General features: G+C 41.2%; 1 protein-coding gene across 1 annotated transcript; it reads right to left on the reverse strand.

The window, feature by feature from the left end:
- Nucleotides 1–417: 417 nt before the first annotated feature.
- On the reverse strand, nt 418–13,171 carry epha2a (eph receptor A2 a). The gene is made up of 17 exons (XM_079681274.1): nt 12,969–13,171; nt 12,101–12,168; nt 10,211–10,847; nt 6,312–6,467; nt 5,879–6,211; nt 5,260–5,387; nt 4,970–5,162; nt 4,766–4,868; nt 4,454–4,506; nt 4,236–4,361; nt 3,956–4,141; nt 3,790–3,851; nt 3,221–3,430; nt 2,915–3,064; nt 2,465–2,658; nt 1,738–1,893; nt 418–1,238 (listed from the first exon to the last, which is right to left on the reverse strand). The coding sequence occupies exons 1-17, from the start codon at nt 13,042–13,044 to the stop codon at nt 1,130–1,132; spliced, it is 2,940 nt and encodes a 979-aa protein (XP_079537400.1). The 5' UTR covers nt 13,045–13,171; the 3' UTR covers nt 418–1,129.
- Nucleotides 13,172–15,742: the final 2,571 nt, after the last annotated feature.

The raw sequence follows: 15,742 nt of genomic DNA on the forward strand, positions 1-15,742 counted from the left end.
GTTACTATTCTAGTTTTCCGAGATTATATTTGCTATATTTTTTTATACACAAAGTGCAGCTATGGCTGATGGGAATGTTTTACGTATTGATCATAACCTAAGCAATGCATAAAATACATTTTAGACCTCATGGTGGGGCTAGATGAAAAGTCGGGGATCACCTGAGTTCACAAAGGGTGTGAATGTCTGGACCAAATTTCACGGTAATCCATGTAATCCATGACACATTTGACTTCTAAACAAAAATGTCAACTTGCTGTTGGCACTACAGGAGAAGTCAGGGGATCACCAAAGTCAGCAGGGTTCATCCTCTGGGGACCATTAATGTCTGTTTCAAAGTTCATAGTAATCCATCAAACTGTTGCTGAGATATTTCAGTCTAAGCCCATAACAAACAAAAACACGTTGACTACAGAGTACAGATAGTGATCCAGTCACAAGGAAACACGGATTTTATTGAAAATCACAAAAACACAACACCTGGCAAATATGCGCCAGATCAGAGTTATTTCTCATGTAACAAATGACATAAATACAAAATAAAATAAATATTAAATAAAAATGAACAGTTCGTTTAAGACACAATGTAAACAAACAAAAGACTGAGGAAAATGCATCGTATGATACAGACTAACTACAGAATGTGTGATAATTTGCCCTGAGTTGACTTTTTTAAAGTAAGTCTCATTGATCATGAATGGAAATGTAGAAAAACAAACAAATATAAAGATCCAGAAACTCTGGCAGGATAAAGTGAGTGCTTGGAAGAGAATGCCCATAATAATAAACAACATTAAATATTTCAGTCATTCAGTAAAAACAGACCAAGCAATCTCACATTTTCTCACATTTCGCATTTATAATTACAAAATTTCATCATGTGTTCATTTTCAACATATAAAACATTTTTTTTACATAAAGATAAATTAATTGTCTTCTGTTATTATAAAGTACATAAGTGTTTTGGAGCTAAGTCCTTTCTGAGTGGCGTAGAGGCTCCTCTTCAGTCGCGCCAGACTAAAAAAAACCCTGCAGTGTAGCTCAGTTTCACCCCCCCTTCAGTCCTCCCTGTCCGTGAGTGAAATGGCGTGGTCGGTCAGTGCACTTTGATTTGGAGGAATGCTTTAGATCACACTGTAAACACGCTGAGCGAGCTGGTCTCGTCTTTCAGACCCAGGATACTGTACGCTATCCTCTTCATGTGACCGGGCAACCGCACTCCAATGTTCCTGATGTCTCTGAAAGGACGAGAGAAAATATATAGTTTTAAAAGTGTGCTGAAAACAATATGGACTCTGCGAGACTGCAGTGGTTCTTGTAGGGCAGCATTTAACATGGTGGAGTGTGTCATCTCGTTGAAAAACAATATCAATTATGTTTTGATCGGAAATAAATATATCCATGTATTGCAGCTAAAGGCTGTTAATAAGTGTTTTAAAAGAATGTATGTAAATATGTTTTCAAACAGTGAGCTTTAAGTAATACAAGCCGGTGAAATAACTTGTTAATGTGACAGAGCTGTTAGGGTATGTCGGATTTAAAAAAAGGCCACTGCTGTTGAAGCTGTGTTGGTAGAGAATGAGAGGAATGACATGGGCAGAGGCGGAGTGGAGTATTTCTGCACAAATTGGATAACAAATGTTCGGGCTGAGTGCTCAATACTTTCTCTGTGTTACTAAAGAATGTGGCCTGGTGCCAGATGAACCAGAGCTGCACCTGTGCCATGTGTGCACTTACTCATGCCTCAATGCGAGCACCTGCTCCATGGTCGTGATCCCCGCACGAGCGAAGCTTTCGTTGTACTGGTTCATCTTGATGGACTCCAGCCACTCGGCCACCGACCTGAAGGTGGTGCCGTCACAGCCGCTGGTGCTGGGCAGGCGGATGGACACGCTGTGAAAAACAACAGATATATTTGAGTTAATCATCATTAACTGATACATGTACACTGATTGCACATCATGAAGCTGAACAATAGGAAACAGGTTTGCAAGTGTAATTTTCTAATGTCAAAGACAAATACTGCTCTAATTAAAGGAAAGAATGGAGACAGATCTTAGAAATAATACATTCATTGATTAATATCTGTCTCAACTATTAACACTAAATTAGGGTTTATAAATGCCGTATGTCTAAGTTTAGTAATTCTCCTCAGAATCTATGGAAGAGTATTAGGGCCAGGCTCATGCTAAAAGAACAACATTTGTTTTAGCTAAGCATTACGGCAATCAGAGATTAAAGCATATGCCCTAATGCAAACAGCTTTGATTTTCAAAGGTTCGTGAATGAAAAATGTTAAACCTCAACATTTATTCTCAACAATTAGACTTTATTTTCGGAAATGCAAAGAAACAAACTTTCCCCTCGCCCTAAAACTGGTCTGTAGGATTAATTATACCTCTGAGAGGATTAGTGTCTTTTACAGTTTTACTTTTTGTACCAAATCATAAAATAATGTTCATACCGTGGATCAAAGTCAGCGATGGTCTTCAGAGACTCTGGGCACCGGAGCAGTTTGTCCAACATGGTGACAGCGTCAGTGAAGCGAGGCCGTTTGGAGCGGTCGTTCTGCCAACACTGGAGCATGAGCTGGTAGATAGCGGAGGGGCAGTCCATCGGAGCAGGAAGCCTGAACGCCTCGTTGATAGCCTTCATGACCTGAGGAAGAGAAAAACCAGTGCTTAGATCTAAAGTATATTTATGAGAGCGGTGACAGACAGTCTGAAAAGGTGCTTTGTTCGTATGTTGACTTAAACAGTTAATTTGAAAAGGATGGTGAGAAACTGCTCTGGATGTCAGGCAGCTTTTTATCACCAGATACCCAGCTGAGACTCTCAGTGGTTATACATAATAAAGTTGAACCTACACAGCCTAAAACAATCCCTCATCTCAACCATAACAGTTGGAAACATACCTCATGGTTGCTCATGTCCCAGTAGGGCCGTTCTCCAAATGCCATGACTTCCCACATAACAATGCCGAAGCTCCACACGTCGCTAGCTGAAGTGAATTTCCTGTAAGCGATGGCCTCAGGGGCCGTCCAGCGAATGGGGATTTTACCTCCCTGATAGAAGAGAAACAGTAAGAAATCATATTTAATTGGTGCAGAGAGTGCAAACACAAGGCGCTGAAAGAAAAGCACTTTGGATTGGACGCTTGAGAAAGAAATAAAACAAGGGTGGTTCTCTCTATGCTTTCAGGCTGTAAAATGTAGACTTACCCTGGTTGTGTAAGTGCCCTCAGCATCATCCTCCAGCACACGTGACAGCCCAAAATCAGAGACTTTGCACTCCAGGAGGCTGTTAACCAGACAGTTTCTGGCTGCCAGGTCACGGTGGACGTAGTTCATGTCGGCGAGGTATTTCATGCCAGCAGCTATTCCCCGCAGCATACCCACCAGCTGATATGAATGAATCTCCCCATCTCTGTCCTAAAAGGAAAACAATATGAAATAACCTTTTCTTACACTTAATTGTTTAAACATTTTCATCTTGACATAAATGTAAGTCAAACACAACTTCCTTTCTTTTATGGAATTGTTAACTGTATTTAAGGAATAGTTCAACATCTTGGGAAACATATTATATGCTGTCTTGCTTAGACTTGAAGAAAAAAAACAATACCATCAATTTAATGTTATCGAAAATAAAGAAATAAACAGAAAACATAGATTTAAGGCAAGACGAGATCATTAGACGAGTGGGTTTTAGTTTGCACCCTTAACAAATAATAAAGACTTTAAAAATTATGTTTATGTCTGGAGCTCAGGTCTTGACATATTGCACGTACCTTCAGATATGTGTCGAGGGCTCCGTTCTCCATGTATTCGGTCACTATCATTAAGTGTTTGACTGAAATTAGAAACAGAAAATATAGGTTTAGAGAAAGAAAACCACAGCAAGCAGCTGATGCAAATGAAATTAGAGTGATTTATTTGATTTCTTTCTGGACTCACATTTGGTGACGACTCCCTCCAGGCGGATGATATTGGGGTGCGAGAACTGACCCATGATGCTGGCCTCGCTCAAAAAGTCCTGCCTTTGTTTCTCAGAGTACCCCGGCTTCAGGGTCTTGATCGCGACGGGCACCTCCCCTCGCCCAGGAGTCTTCATTACGCCCCAAAACACTTCCCCGAACTCTCCTGATTGGCAGACACACAGCAGGAGAAAACTTTAGGAACTATGCTTTAACTTTTTCATTAAATCAAATCGTGTTTTAAAAAGAAATACACTCACCAACACCGATGACTTTCTGTTTGCTAATGGCACTGGGGTCAATTTCTGTGACAAACTTCGCGATGGCAATGTTAGGGTCCTCATACATGTGTGGATCAACGTATGTCTTCAGAGGCTTCAGTTGATCTAGGATAGAAATGAAGACCAGATTTTTAGTCTTAATGATAACCGAATAAACTGGTGATATTATTTTTGAATGTACAGAATGGTTTTCTAACCGTTTGAGAAGTAAGGATCTTCATGTCCTCCCCTGCCACGAGAGTTCATTCTCCTGAAAGGAAAACATGAGGGATTACTAAACAGAAAACAGCTTTGAACTAATTGCAGGTCAGTCTCAGCTGAAAAGACCAAGGCTGTATTCAATAGCTACACCGGCTATTACCGATAAATCCTCCTTGAGCTGTCATACCCGAATATCTTTAATTTACTCGAGCTTGTGGCACATAATCACACAGTCTGCAGCTCTGAAGATAACATTTATCTGAATGACACAGGCGTTGGACGGGGATCAGAAGCATGTTGTTACCAACCGTTTACGCAGCAGCAGGACGGCCACCACAACGAGCAGAATAACCGCGACGCCAGCGACTGCTCCCATCACCATGGTGGAGCTGTTCTGGGTCAGAGACTCGGCTGTGCAAAACACAGAAAGAGACACATTTAACAACTCAAGAACGAGAAATAAAAGATTATACAGAACACATTTTGAGAAATGATTTAAAGGTTCCCGTTACCTAGAGGTAAAGTAGGGAACTCGTGCTCCACACTGTAGCTGCCGGGGTTTCCTTCTGAGGACTGAGGTCCAGGCCTCAGTGCCTGGACCCTGAACATGTACGTAGTGTCTGGGGTGAGGTCACTGATCAAAACGGAACTTTTCTCCAAAATCAGGACTGTGTAGGTGGTCACATCACGCTCGCCCTCATCATCCTGCGCAATAAGGAAAACAGGAGGAGTCATTTTAGAAACCATTTACAGCCACAACTTTGAACGAGTGAAGGAGGGACAAAGGAGCAGTGTGTCTTACTTTTCTGCGGTACATGAGCTCGTAGCGGTGATTGATGTGGGCTGGAGCCCTGCGAGACAGAGTCCAGGACAGAGACAGACTGGTAGGGCTGCGATCATCCAGATGGATCAACGTCACCTTGGGGGGATCTAACGGTCGGTGAGGGACAGAAAGCAAAATAATGGTTAGTGACTAATCATAGACTTTGGAAAGCACATTTGGAAATGAGAGCCTTTGGGATTCTGTGTCACATTCCTCGTTGTGTAGTAAGCCCTTCTTCTTGGATGATGGTTTGTACTGAGAAATACAATTCTAAATATTTAAAAATGACTGTTTGGGGTTGTGAGGACAATAGACCTCTTTCAACAGTTTAAAACATTTGATTAGTTTTACCACTTTTTTACACATTGTTTTATCGTTATGATTAATGTTAAGAATCATAGTGTATATAGACTGGTGCTCACAACTATTTATTCGAAAGCATTATACACAAGGGTATCATAGAAAGTTGTTATCATTTCTACTTTCAATAGTTTTCTTTTTGATTTTCATTATTATTTTCACACATACTTAAAGTAAAGCCAATTAGAGCATAACACAAAAGAGCAAAAAGAAGAGCTTTTCTTGTGTTTGAGCTCACCGTTGTAGTCCAGAGCGGTGGTGATGCTGGCGATGGGCCTCTCCATACCGAACTGGGACACGCCGCTGTGAGTCTCCACGGTGAAGGTGTAGTTCAGATGAGAGTCCAGGTCACTAATCACAACCTCAGTGTCCTGCAGGTCTGTCGGACCCGTCTCGAAGCGGATCTTCTCGCCACATGGGACACACACGGCCCCCTCACAGTGTTTACACTCCACACTGTAGGTGAGGTCCATGCGGCCCCCGGTCACCAGCGGCAGGCTCCAGGACAGATGCAGCCTGCCCTCTGCTGAGAGGGTGGTGGAGGTCAGGTCTCGAGGGGCACTGGGTGGAGCTAAGGGAGGAAGTACATGACACAGAACAGTTAGCCTGATCTTCAGTAATGAGCTATTAGTTTACTTTATGAGTCAAATGAAATTGAGTGTGGTTGTTACCAGAGCAGGGGGACGTAGGGGGGTCTGAAGGGGAGCGGAAGAAACCCTCCTCACATTGACAGTCGGTGGCCCCAGCTGCGGACGGCGTTGTGTTATCGGGACACACTTGACACAAGTCGCCTGATACAGATGGCTTGAAGTAACCTGGTTTGCATTCTGTGTGAGATTAAAAAAAAAGGTGTGTGTTAGTTTAAGGTTGTCTTTAGGACTAACTATAAAAACAGACAAACACAGGAAGAATGAATGATGTAAATGCAAACAATGAAGCCGTCTCTGTAATACCAGCCCGCTCCACCCTACAGGAAGCATATTGTGAGTAACCTATAATCACTGAGCCTTTGTATCTGGAGGAATGAAAAGGGATTTCCCGGACGATCTGCCTCCACTCGCCTATTTGGCCTGAAGGCCTAATCTCAGGTCACACCGACAGTGTGAACCGGACGACAGAGGAGCATTAAATCCATCAGGTGATCTGATCTGCCGTTCCCCTGTGAACCCTCAGATCATGTTCTCTGGCAGATGATATTTATGTTTTTGCCAAAGGAAATGGAATCTTGGACACTTTTGAAAGAGATGATGATGATGATGTGACATTTGAGCTCACTGATAAACAGCCTTCCAGGGCATGAGAGGTTAATGAACGTGCAGAGTGGACAGAAAGTACAGCGCCAGAGCTGCAATCCAGCCTGAGGCTGATGTTTCCTTTCCTTCTTCCTTCCTTCCTTCCTCTAACCCCTGACACCAGTGGCAAATTACAGCACCCAATGTTGAAGAGTTAGAAGCAGGAAATAGGAAAAACTGACAGGAACGAGTATGATTTTCAGTTTGTTTATGGAAATACACAAACATACTTTCTGAGGTGATAAAGGGCTCCAGCACAATATAAACTTTAATAACTTTAAAAGAGGATCTTAGAAAAGATATCCTCTCTCTGCTTTCATTCTGCCGCCTCCCCCCGGGTGGAGCCTTTCATCTGGCCCCTGTGCTGGTGGCCGTGAGAAGAGGTCGAGTGAACCCTGGATTTAAGACGCGGTCGCCTTACTTCACCATTCAGGCAGAAGGACCTTTGCACTCCAAGTAATGCCGCAGTGGAGGAGAAGGAGCAGGTTGATTTTGAGTAGGAGGGATAAAGATGAATAGATGGATGGGGGATGGGGGCAAAGGTCTGAAGCACCAACAGAAGTTCTCCCTGGGGAGTCACTTGGCGGCAGTGGGGGTGCAGCAGAGGTCTTTTCAAATAAGAAAAGGGGGCCAGTCCATTTCATCCTGAGCTGCAGCAGCAGGACGTCTGTCACGTACCAAAGAAACTCCAGCCCTATTCATCCATTGTCTCTGAGATTGGACGGAGCGGGGCCATAAATATGTTGCTTTTCTCATTAAACAACTCGCAAATGGCGGCATTCGTGCAATGTCTGCAAACATTGTAAACGCTAACTTAGGCAACGATGGATTCTCATAATTACATTGAATTAAAGTCTGAGCGTCTTTTTGTGAGTCATCAAAAAGCGTTGAAATACAGTTTTTATTTGATTAAAGCTGCGGTGATTAACAGATTAGTTGTCAACTATTTAATTATTTAAATAAAAACGGATTTGATTATTCAATCATTTTTCCTTTGTTTTTTTTAAGTAGTCAAAAATTCAAAATCCTGATTTGAGTTGTCAATGAAAAATAATTGTTGGTTGCAGCTCTCCATTCAATTCAAAACGTTTCGTCAGCTGACTTTAATTGTCCCCTTCTTGATGAAATCTTCTCACGCTCCTTTCTGACTACTGCACACATGTGAAAAGGACTTGTGTTCTGCACCGGTGCATCTGTTAATTGGATCTGTTTTCTGCTCTTTGTGTAGGCCCATTGTTCTAATGAGTAGGAACACGGATTAGGGAGCTCGTTGCGTGTGTTAACAACCGGATGAAAGAGCAAAGGGAGGCAAAGCGGGGCATGTCATTGGCTAACAGCTGTCCTGTTGCTCCACTAATCCTCTTGACTAAATTACACTCCACACCTAACTAAGCAGCCACGAAACTAACCACCCGAATGCACCAACTGTTGACTGACTCCCCACCCTCCGACTGGGCACAGGACAACCTTCTCATTTGTGTCAGCATTCCTCCTCTTCTCCCTTTACTTCCTGTTCCCACAACAGTTGTTCTCTTTAGGGGAATGCAGGCCATTAGCCTCGAGGATATCACTTTCTCTGGTGTACTTGAAAATAGGGAGTTGGAACAAACTACAGCATTATAATTGTTTTTTTAATTTGTGTATAAAAACATTCTAATACTCAGGTCATCCTCCAGACTTTGGAATCACAGATTTTCCCCGTCATAATATTTCCTATCTTTCCCAGCCAACTTCCGATTCAGGTGCTGGGCTCAGAGTCCACTGTGGTCAGAAACCTCAAAGACTTAAGCATTCCTCTGCCATGACTTCCTCCCCGCCTTCCTCTTTATTCTTTCTTCATTTTTACAACCCCAGTACAAGATTCACTCTATGAACCACTTATCTATCAAAAAGGTATGTAGCGCTTACAATAACTTACATAAACTTTTAGACTTGCAACTAATAGATGTTTGGTCTATATCCTGTCACAAAATAGTTTTCAAATATGTTGTTTTGTCCAACCAGTCCAAATATAATTCAAGCAGTAAATCATCTCAACTGAAAAGCTACAATTATCTTTGAAATTTTGGAAGAAAATAAGAAGTAAACGAAGTAACAATTATCAAAAGAGTTTTCAATTACTCTTTTGTCAATCAACTAATTGCTTAATTCTTTAAGCTGGTTCGAGGGATCAGTTGTGTTAAAAGAAATGTCTGGAAAAAGCCAGCTCTGCCAGTCAAGGTGACTTTCTCAGGAGTCATAAACCGCAGCCTTACTCAGTCTAACCTCTGGCAGGCGTGTCGGCCTCTTCCCTGTAATTGTGGCCCCTGTCGCCTTAGCAACTGGCCCAAAACAAATACTTGCGAGCAGAAGACATAGCACTCAGGTAGTTATTCTGACACATTCACACGGCTTCTTCCTTCAGTCAATCAGTGCTGGAGGTGACGCGAGGGCGAAAGAATTCCTTTCAAAAGTCCCCGCAGCCGACTGAGCCCTTTCTCCCTCCTCCCCCTCCTCCTCTCCGTCCTCTCTCTCCTCCCACGCTTCCTCCAGACGCTCAACACACCACGCCCGAGAAGCCAGAGACAAATTCCACACGAACAGTAGGAGCACTTACTGTATAAAAGCCGCAGCTATGTCTTTTACTGTACACATTATTTTATTGCTCTGATATGTATTCACAGATCCTTCTCTGGGGCTTTCTTTGTTTTAAAAACTACCAGTCTAATATCTAAATGTTTGGAAAGTTTTCTATTCTACATACCAAAACTATACTTCCTTGATTTATTTATTTTAAAAAAGGCACAACAAACTCAAAGCCTTCTGACAATTAGTCTGTGGTGTGGAATTTGGACATAGCTTCTTGTACTGTGTCATCCCCTCCAGACATCGACCTATCCATATAACAGCCCTATTCCTGAGTCCTGAGGAAAAGACTGTGGAAAGAATGTGTAAAGAGATGAGGCATTGATGGGAGGCTGTTGACATTTCCCTCAGTGGATTTATCATGGAGCAATCTGTGGTTGCTGTAATATCAAAACACAACAAACAGGCTTAGTCATCTTCCCCGTTTCCTAAGCTCCCTCCTGCCGTACCTGACCCACTTCAGCACAGATACGCCAGAGATAGAGTGCTTTTGTGAAAGATTTCCAAACAAACCAGACACAATTAACATTCCTCAGCGCTCATTCCTCACATGTTGCCAGAGGAGTGGTTGGAGGCTCTTCACTTACTACAACTCACATGGCAACGTAAACCCTTCTCAGTTGAGCGCGTGGCAGTTTTTTGGCTGTGCTTACCTTGGCAGGATTCCCCGGTGGTTTCATAACCGGCGAGACATTGGCACTGCCCCACGGGAACCACCCATTCTCCCTCAGCTGTGCAGTAGATGCGTGGGGTGGCCTGGCTGACGGCATTCTCCACACAGGCTCCCTCCACCTCCCTGAGAGAATCCGCCACAGTCTCCGGGAAGTCCGCCAAGCTCTGCACCTTGGCTGGGCACGTCTTGTAGTAAACTCTGACAGACAGCAGAGCCACACACGCGCCCATGTCCTGAAAAGCCAGGTAGAAGCCCTTTCTAGACAGAGGCCCCATGGCCCTCGTCTCCATGTTGACCTTCAGCACGCGACCCCGTGTGACCTCGTCAGGAGCGATGGTGGCCACTTTGCGAAACTGGCCTTTACGGAAGTTGGTTCCGACGTCAGCGTCGGCCTCTGAGATGAAAAGGTTGAAGGTTTCTTTGCAGGCGACTGAAGCACCATCAAAGGTGTTGCAGTCTCTCACAATAAAGCGGAGCTCCACAGAGACTCGAGTGGCTCCCGGGCGCCGCTGGATGAATGTCGTGCGTAACCAGTTGTCCTGTTCCGTAGAGTCAATGCTACACACACTGTAGGTGTAGAATAGCGAGCCGTTCACCACCGTTTGAACTATCTCCCACTTAAGGAAAGAAAAAGACAAAAAAAGAGGAGATGGATTAGTGTAAGGGGCAAAAGTCACTGTCACACAGCTACAATAATCAAAGGAGTTTTTTTTAGGGAGTAAGTACAGGGTTTGTTTGCTTTGTTCTTGTTGAGGGATTTATTTATGAGACACCTCTTCTTTCATGCTGACTGAGAAGCTCATAAAGAGCAGGAGTGAGCAGGAGTGAGCTGGAGCTTTTTTCCACACATCAAGATTATTGGCCTCGACATGTGCCATGCTCTCGACGTGTGTGGTTTTCCACTAACACGAGGCTGCATGTTGTGTGAGCCACACACACACACAGCATATACTACTGTAGACTACCAACTAACATTTATGGCAGTTTAATGAGCTTTATAAGCACAGTGGCAGCTAAATTGGCAGCAATTAAGACTTTTTAAGAGAGGGGAGCAATGACGAGCAGAAAGATTAAAAGCCGCAATTCAATATTAAGATGTAACACCTCATAGTAGCAGCACTGGTGTGTTTGCAGTTATATTTCAATGATTAGACATCACTTGAAATGACTATCCAACTTGAATCGCCTACTTAGGAAAGTGTACACAGCATTTAGCTAATCAAATATTAGCTGAAACCACACATTGCAGGTCCCTGTAACAAATTTAAATAAACGTTTGTGAGAAGTGTGAGAAAGTTGGATGAACACAAAGCAAAGTTTGATGGACAAGGGGAAATCCTATCTGATAAAAGGAGAACCCTTAGATCTTTGAGAACGTAAGAAGAAACGTGGCCCACACAGTGGAAGTGGCCATGTCCTGTGTCTTTTTTTAGATGGAAAGCCACTGAACTATAGATAGAGGGATGGTTCTCCACACATGGACCAGTCTTTCTTTCTCTTTTACTTATGTCTAACCACAACTGTACAGATCATCTTGCTGTTGATGTCATCTCTAAAGTCAGAGAGGATTCAGAAACCTTGTTGGAATGAGCTCCTGTGATAATGTAGGTTGAACCTTGGCATTTTAATGGCATTCATAAGTCTGTCATAAAAGGTTAACGTCAACATACTAGCTTAACTCTTACATTTCTCAGAGGGATTCATTATTCTATGAGAAGAAATAACCCTCTTTTGCTAAATATTATTGATTTCCTCACATCGGCTTGTCTTGCGCTAATTTTGTTTCCATAAGTTGTCTTACTCAGAGAAAGAAAGTTTGAAGTCTTTAACCTGAAGTCTTAAAAATGCCAGTTGAGGTATAAATACTCACTCCGTTCTCATATGGCAACGTCAACCACCCCAACTCTGATCCTGAAGCTCTCATATCCAGCAATACTTCTACAGACACAAACAGAAAAACATATATTACAGAGTGACAAGAACAAAATGACACAATGATAATGAATAAAAAAACTAAAAATATTCGCTTCAAATGACATCTAAATATTTTACAGACCTGAACTTATAGGCTATAAAACGATTAGAAAATGACTAAGATCTGACTGTACTAAGAAATGGTGTGGCTTGATCTCCGGGAACAGCAGTTTTATGAGGGCACATGCCATCCTTTGACGGTCTAATCGAGCATATCGGTCTGATTCAGGACTTCATTGGCCGTGTCCTCCAAATCCAGGATACAGCATTAATAATGTCTGAGAAAGGCGTGGGCACTTAAATTGCCATGACGAGCGAAATACATGAATCTAAACCACAAGTAAAAGAAAAGTCTGACATGTTAAGGCAACTCACAGGTGCCCTTTAACCCTAAATTGGCAAAGGCCATTACAAACTTAAACGTAGCGTAATTCTGTTAAAAGACTGGTAGGCTGTATAAAAGAAAAAGTGATAATGCGATCTTTTTGAAGATTTAAAACAATTTGAAAATTAGAGACAAAGTTTAATTAGGCTTCGTGAAGGGATATTATAAAAGGCAACCCGCACTATATAATGTTTTACACTGGCTTTCTGACTAAAACACAACAAAGAAAAGGTACTATATTCGCTATTTTAAACACATTTTAAATCAAAAGCAAAACTTAAAACCGGCTATCAAATTCCAACCTCCTGACTCACGATGAGCGCAACAGCTCGGCTTCATTTTAGTTTTTAGACAACGCGTAAAAAAGTAGCCTACTTACGTTCTTTCGACTGGAGGCTGATAAAGACGTGATGACAGAATAAAAAGAGAAACAAGTAGACCCGACATAACTCCATGATTCCGCACAACTTTTATAAAAAGTCGTGTTTTTAAATCCCGAAGTCTCTCCTCCGTCGGTCTGTCCCACACTAACTTCACTCTACCGGCTCACTGAGCCCATTCACAAACAGGTGGCGTCATAGCTCCGCCCCGCACGCTCTGGAATGTTGAAGTTCTCAAAATATGGTAATTTAGGGGCGGGGCCAGATGTATTTGACCGCACCTGTTTTCATTCATAAACTGTACTGCAACAGCCTCACTGTATTGATTTTAAAGTGTGTGTATGATTTTCATGTACTGGTATTTTTTTGTTTGTTTTCTGTTTCCAAAACATGTTCCCATTCAGATTAGTGAAAAGAAACATTCCAAATTGTATCTCTTCAATATTTTTGGATATTTATTTTCTTGTCAGGGGTCTTTATTTATTTCAATTGTCGAATTGCTTCTCTTGATGTCTCTTGAATTCACCAACAGCTAGCTGAATGCTTCACTTGCTCATTTAAACACAGTTTCAGAAAACGTGTTGATCAAATGTGTTTTACAGTGACCATGGGATAAAGTTGAATACACAACCTGTTATACAAGAACATAATACTGAGCGATGAACAAAGGCAGATTGTTTGTAATAGTTATTCATTACTGGTTATTTGATATGGGACTTTAAAGGGTAAGGTCATTTGTGGTGATTTTATATTTCAAAGGTTAGAAATATTTTCTTTGGATTCTTACTAAAAAATCTGTCTGTACCTGCAGCGTTAACTGTATGTTTTATGCCCAAATCTTTTAATGTTTACTCTGTCAATATGTGTTTTTTCTTTTGATGATTTCTTTTGATGATTTTGACAAAGGTGTTCTCAGGTTTCTGTCCTGGAAATGTTTTCAAATGAGGACATATTTGATAAGATAATGTCGAATTTGTATATTCAGTTTTCTTGGAATATAAAAGTATTGTGTTAATATAGGCAATCAACTGTAACTTTCATGTGTATATCTATTAGTTAGAATTTACCTTGTTTAATTGTAATGCTTCCCCTTAATTCATCAATATTTGTTAATTAATAGATCCATATCATGTCAAAGTCTATAGGCCTACATATAATCTTACATATTGTTAATTTGAATGTCTGTCATTCACAAGTAAAGTGTAATTCAAATATAAAGCTTATAGGGTCATCACACCATCGTAAAACCATAATACTAATATGAAAATACAATGAAATAGACATCACACAATACACAAACTACAATGTACTAATACTGACTAATACACATACATCATTACCTTGCTAATTTACAGTACAATGAACTAAAATGGGTGCAGCTCTTGTTTGTTTATTCGTCACTTAGGCCTTACCTTTGTGGTAACAAATATAATATTTGGTATTAATAATATTTCAGTATGTAAAGTGTTTAAATTGACTCAAGGATGCCACTCAGGGAAAAACTACAGATACTACAATTATAACAAAAATACAAGAAATAAATAAAAGTACCAAAGTATAGAACAATTCAACCAAAGTACAAGTACCTTGTATTTAAGAAAGCCATTAAAATGTAAGTAAGCAAGTCAAATATAAGTACCATAAAATTGCACTTGTGTACTTATATGTAGTAACTTTGAAATGTGATTTTCTGAAGGTCAGTATAATGATAATTGATATTGTTTAACAAATTAGTATTTGCATTGTTATAATGGACCTGTCTACACAGTAATGTGGAGCAATACACTGAATTTTACTCTGTTCAATTATTAAATGTTAAGCTTTGACTATATTTAAACAAAGTAATAAAGGCATTTTTTTTCTTAAAAAATAGTTTATAATAAAGATGAAACAGTAAAGAGTATGTCAAAGATTTTCCTTCAACTCTCTCTCTCTGATTTTTATTTTATTTGTATTAACAGTAGATTTGGTGTCTTGCAAATGGCATGGGAATTTAATTGAAAACAGAGCACCGAGCTGAACCAGTGCATAGATGCCAACTCAGTCCAGCTCGGGTACATTTGCACTTGGTGTTTAAATATACGTTTAGGGACCCTCTATCTCTGCTGGGACGGGAACGGGAAGTTCTGTATGTAGCTAACAATATGTGTTCGTTTACAGTACAAATATGTTTGAGCTTTACCAGTCTTTCCATATGAAAGCGTGTTTAAGCTTGACAATCTTTCCGACCGTCTCCAAGTAATTGCCCGAATCCTCCAAATGTCGCCCAGGACTTGTCTTTCCCACGACTGGTAAAGGAGGGGTCAAGTAGGAGGGGGTGGCCTGGTATGAATATATGACTATTAATGAGACGCTCCTCATAGAGAACCTTACAATTTGGGTATGAATATGTGTCCACAAAGAAGATCTAACAATAGCATCACCTAGCAACTCTTATCTTGAGGAATTTCAGAGTCAAGTCTTTGCTGTGAAGCGCCGCGTACTTGGAAAGAAGAGCCCCTCAATTTGAGAGCCAAACACAGCCAGACACCCTGACAAAGACCTCCCAAAATATCAACTGAAGAGGCGGACATTGTCTTTTCCAACGTTACTATACACGGACATTAATCATACAACAGACGGAGTGAAAGATGTTGGTTAAATAATAGATTAACAAGTTAAGTGTGGGCTGATTTATGGCTTTCTGACCTTCAAATCAAACTGCTTACAAAAACAAAATGTAGTTTGACATGATAATTTCAACACATCGGGAAAAGAAGAACAAAACTGTCCC

The sequence above is a fragment of the Notothenia rossii genome (assembly GCF_949606895.1).
Source record: "Notothenia rossii genome assembly, chromosome: 5".
Taxonomy (NCBI): Eukaryota; Metazoa; Chordata; class Actinopteri; order Perciformes; family Nototheniidae; genus Notothenia; species Notothenia rossii.

Bases quoted from the DNA above. Each gene is read 5' to 3' on its own strand.
- epha2a (XM_079681274.1), bottom strand. From the start codon at position 13,044: ATGGAGTTATGTCGGGTCTACTTGTTTCTCTTTTTATTCTGTCATCAC. The intron at 5,163-5,259 runs GTAAGACACACT...CTTATTGCGCAG, and splicing joins AGCTCATGTACCGCAGAAAA to GATGATGAGGGCGAGCGTGA. The intron at 1,239-1,737 runs GTAAGTGCACAC...TCGTCCTTTCAG, and splicing joins GTGCTCGCATTGAGGCATGA to AGACATCAGGAACATTGGAG.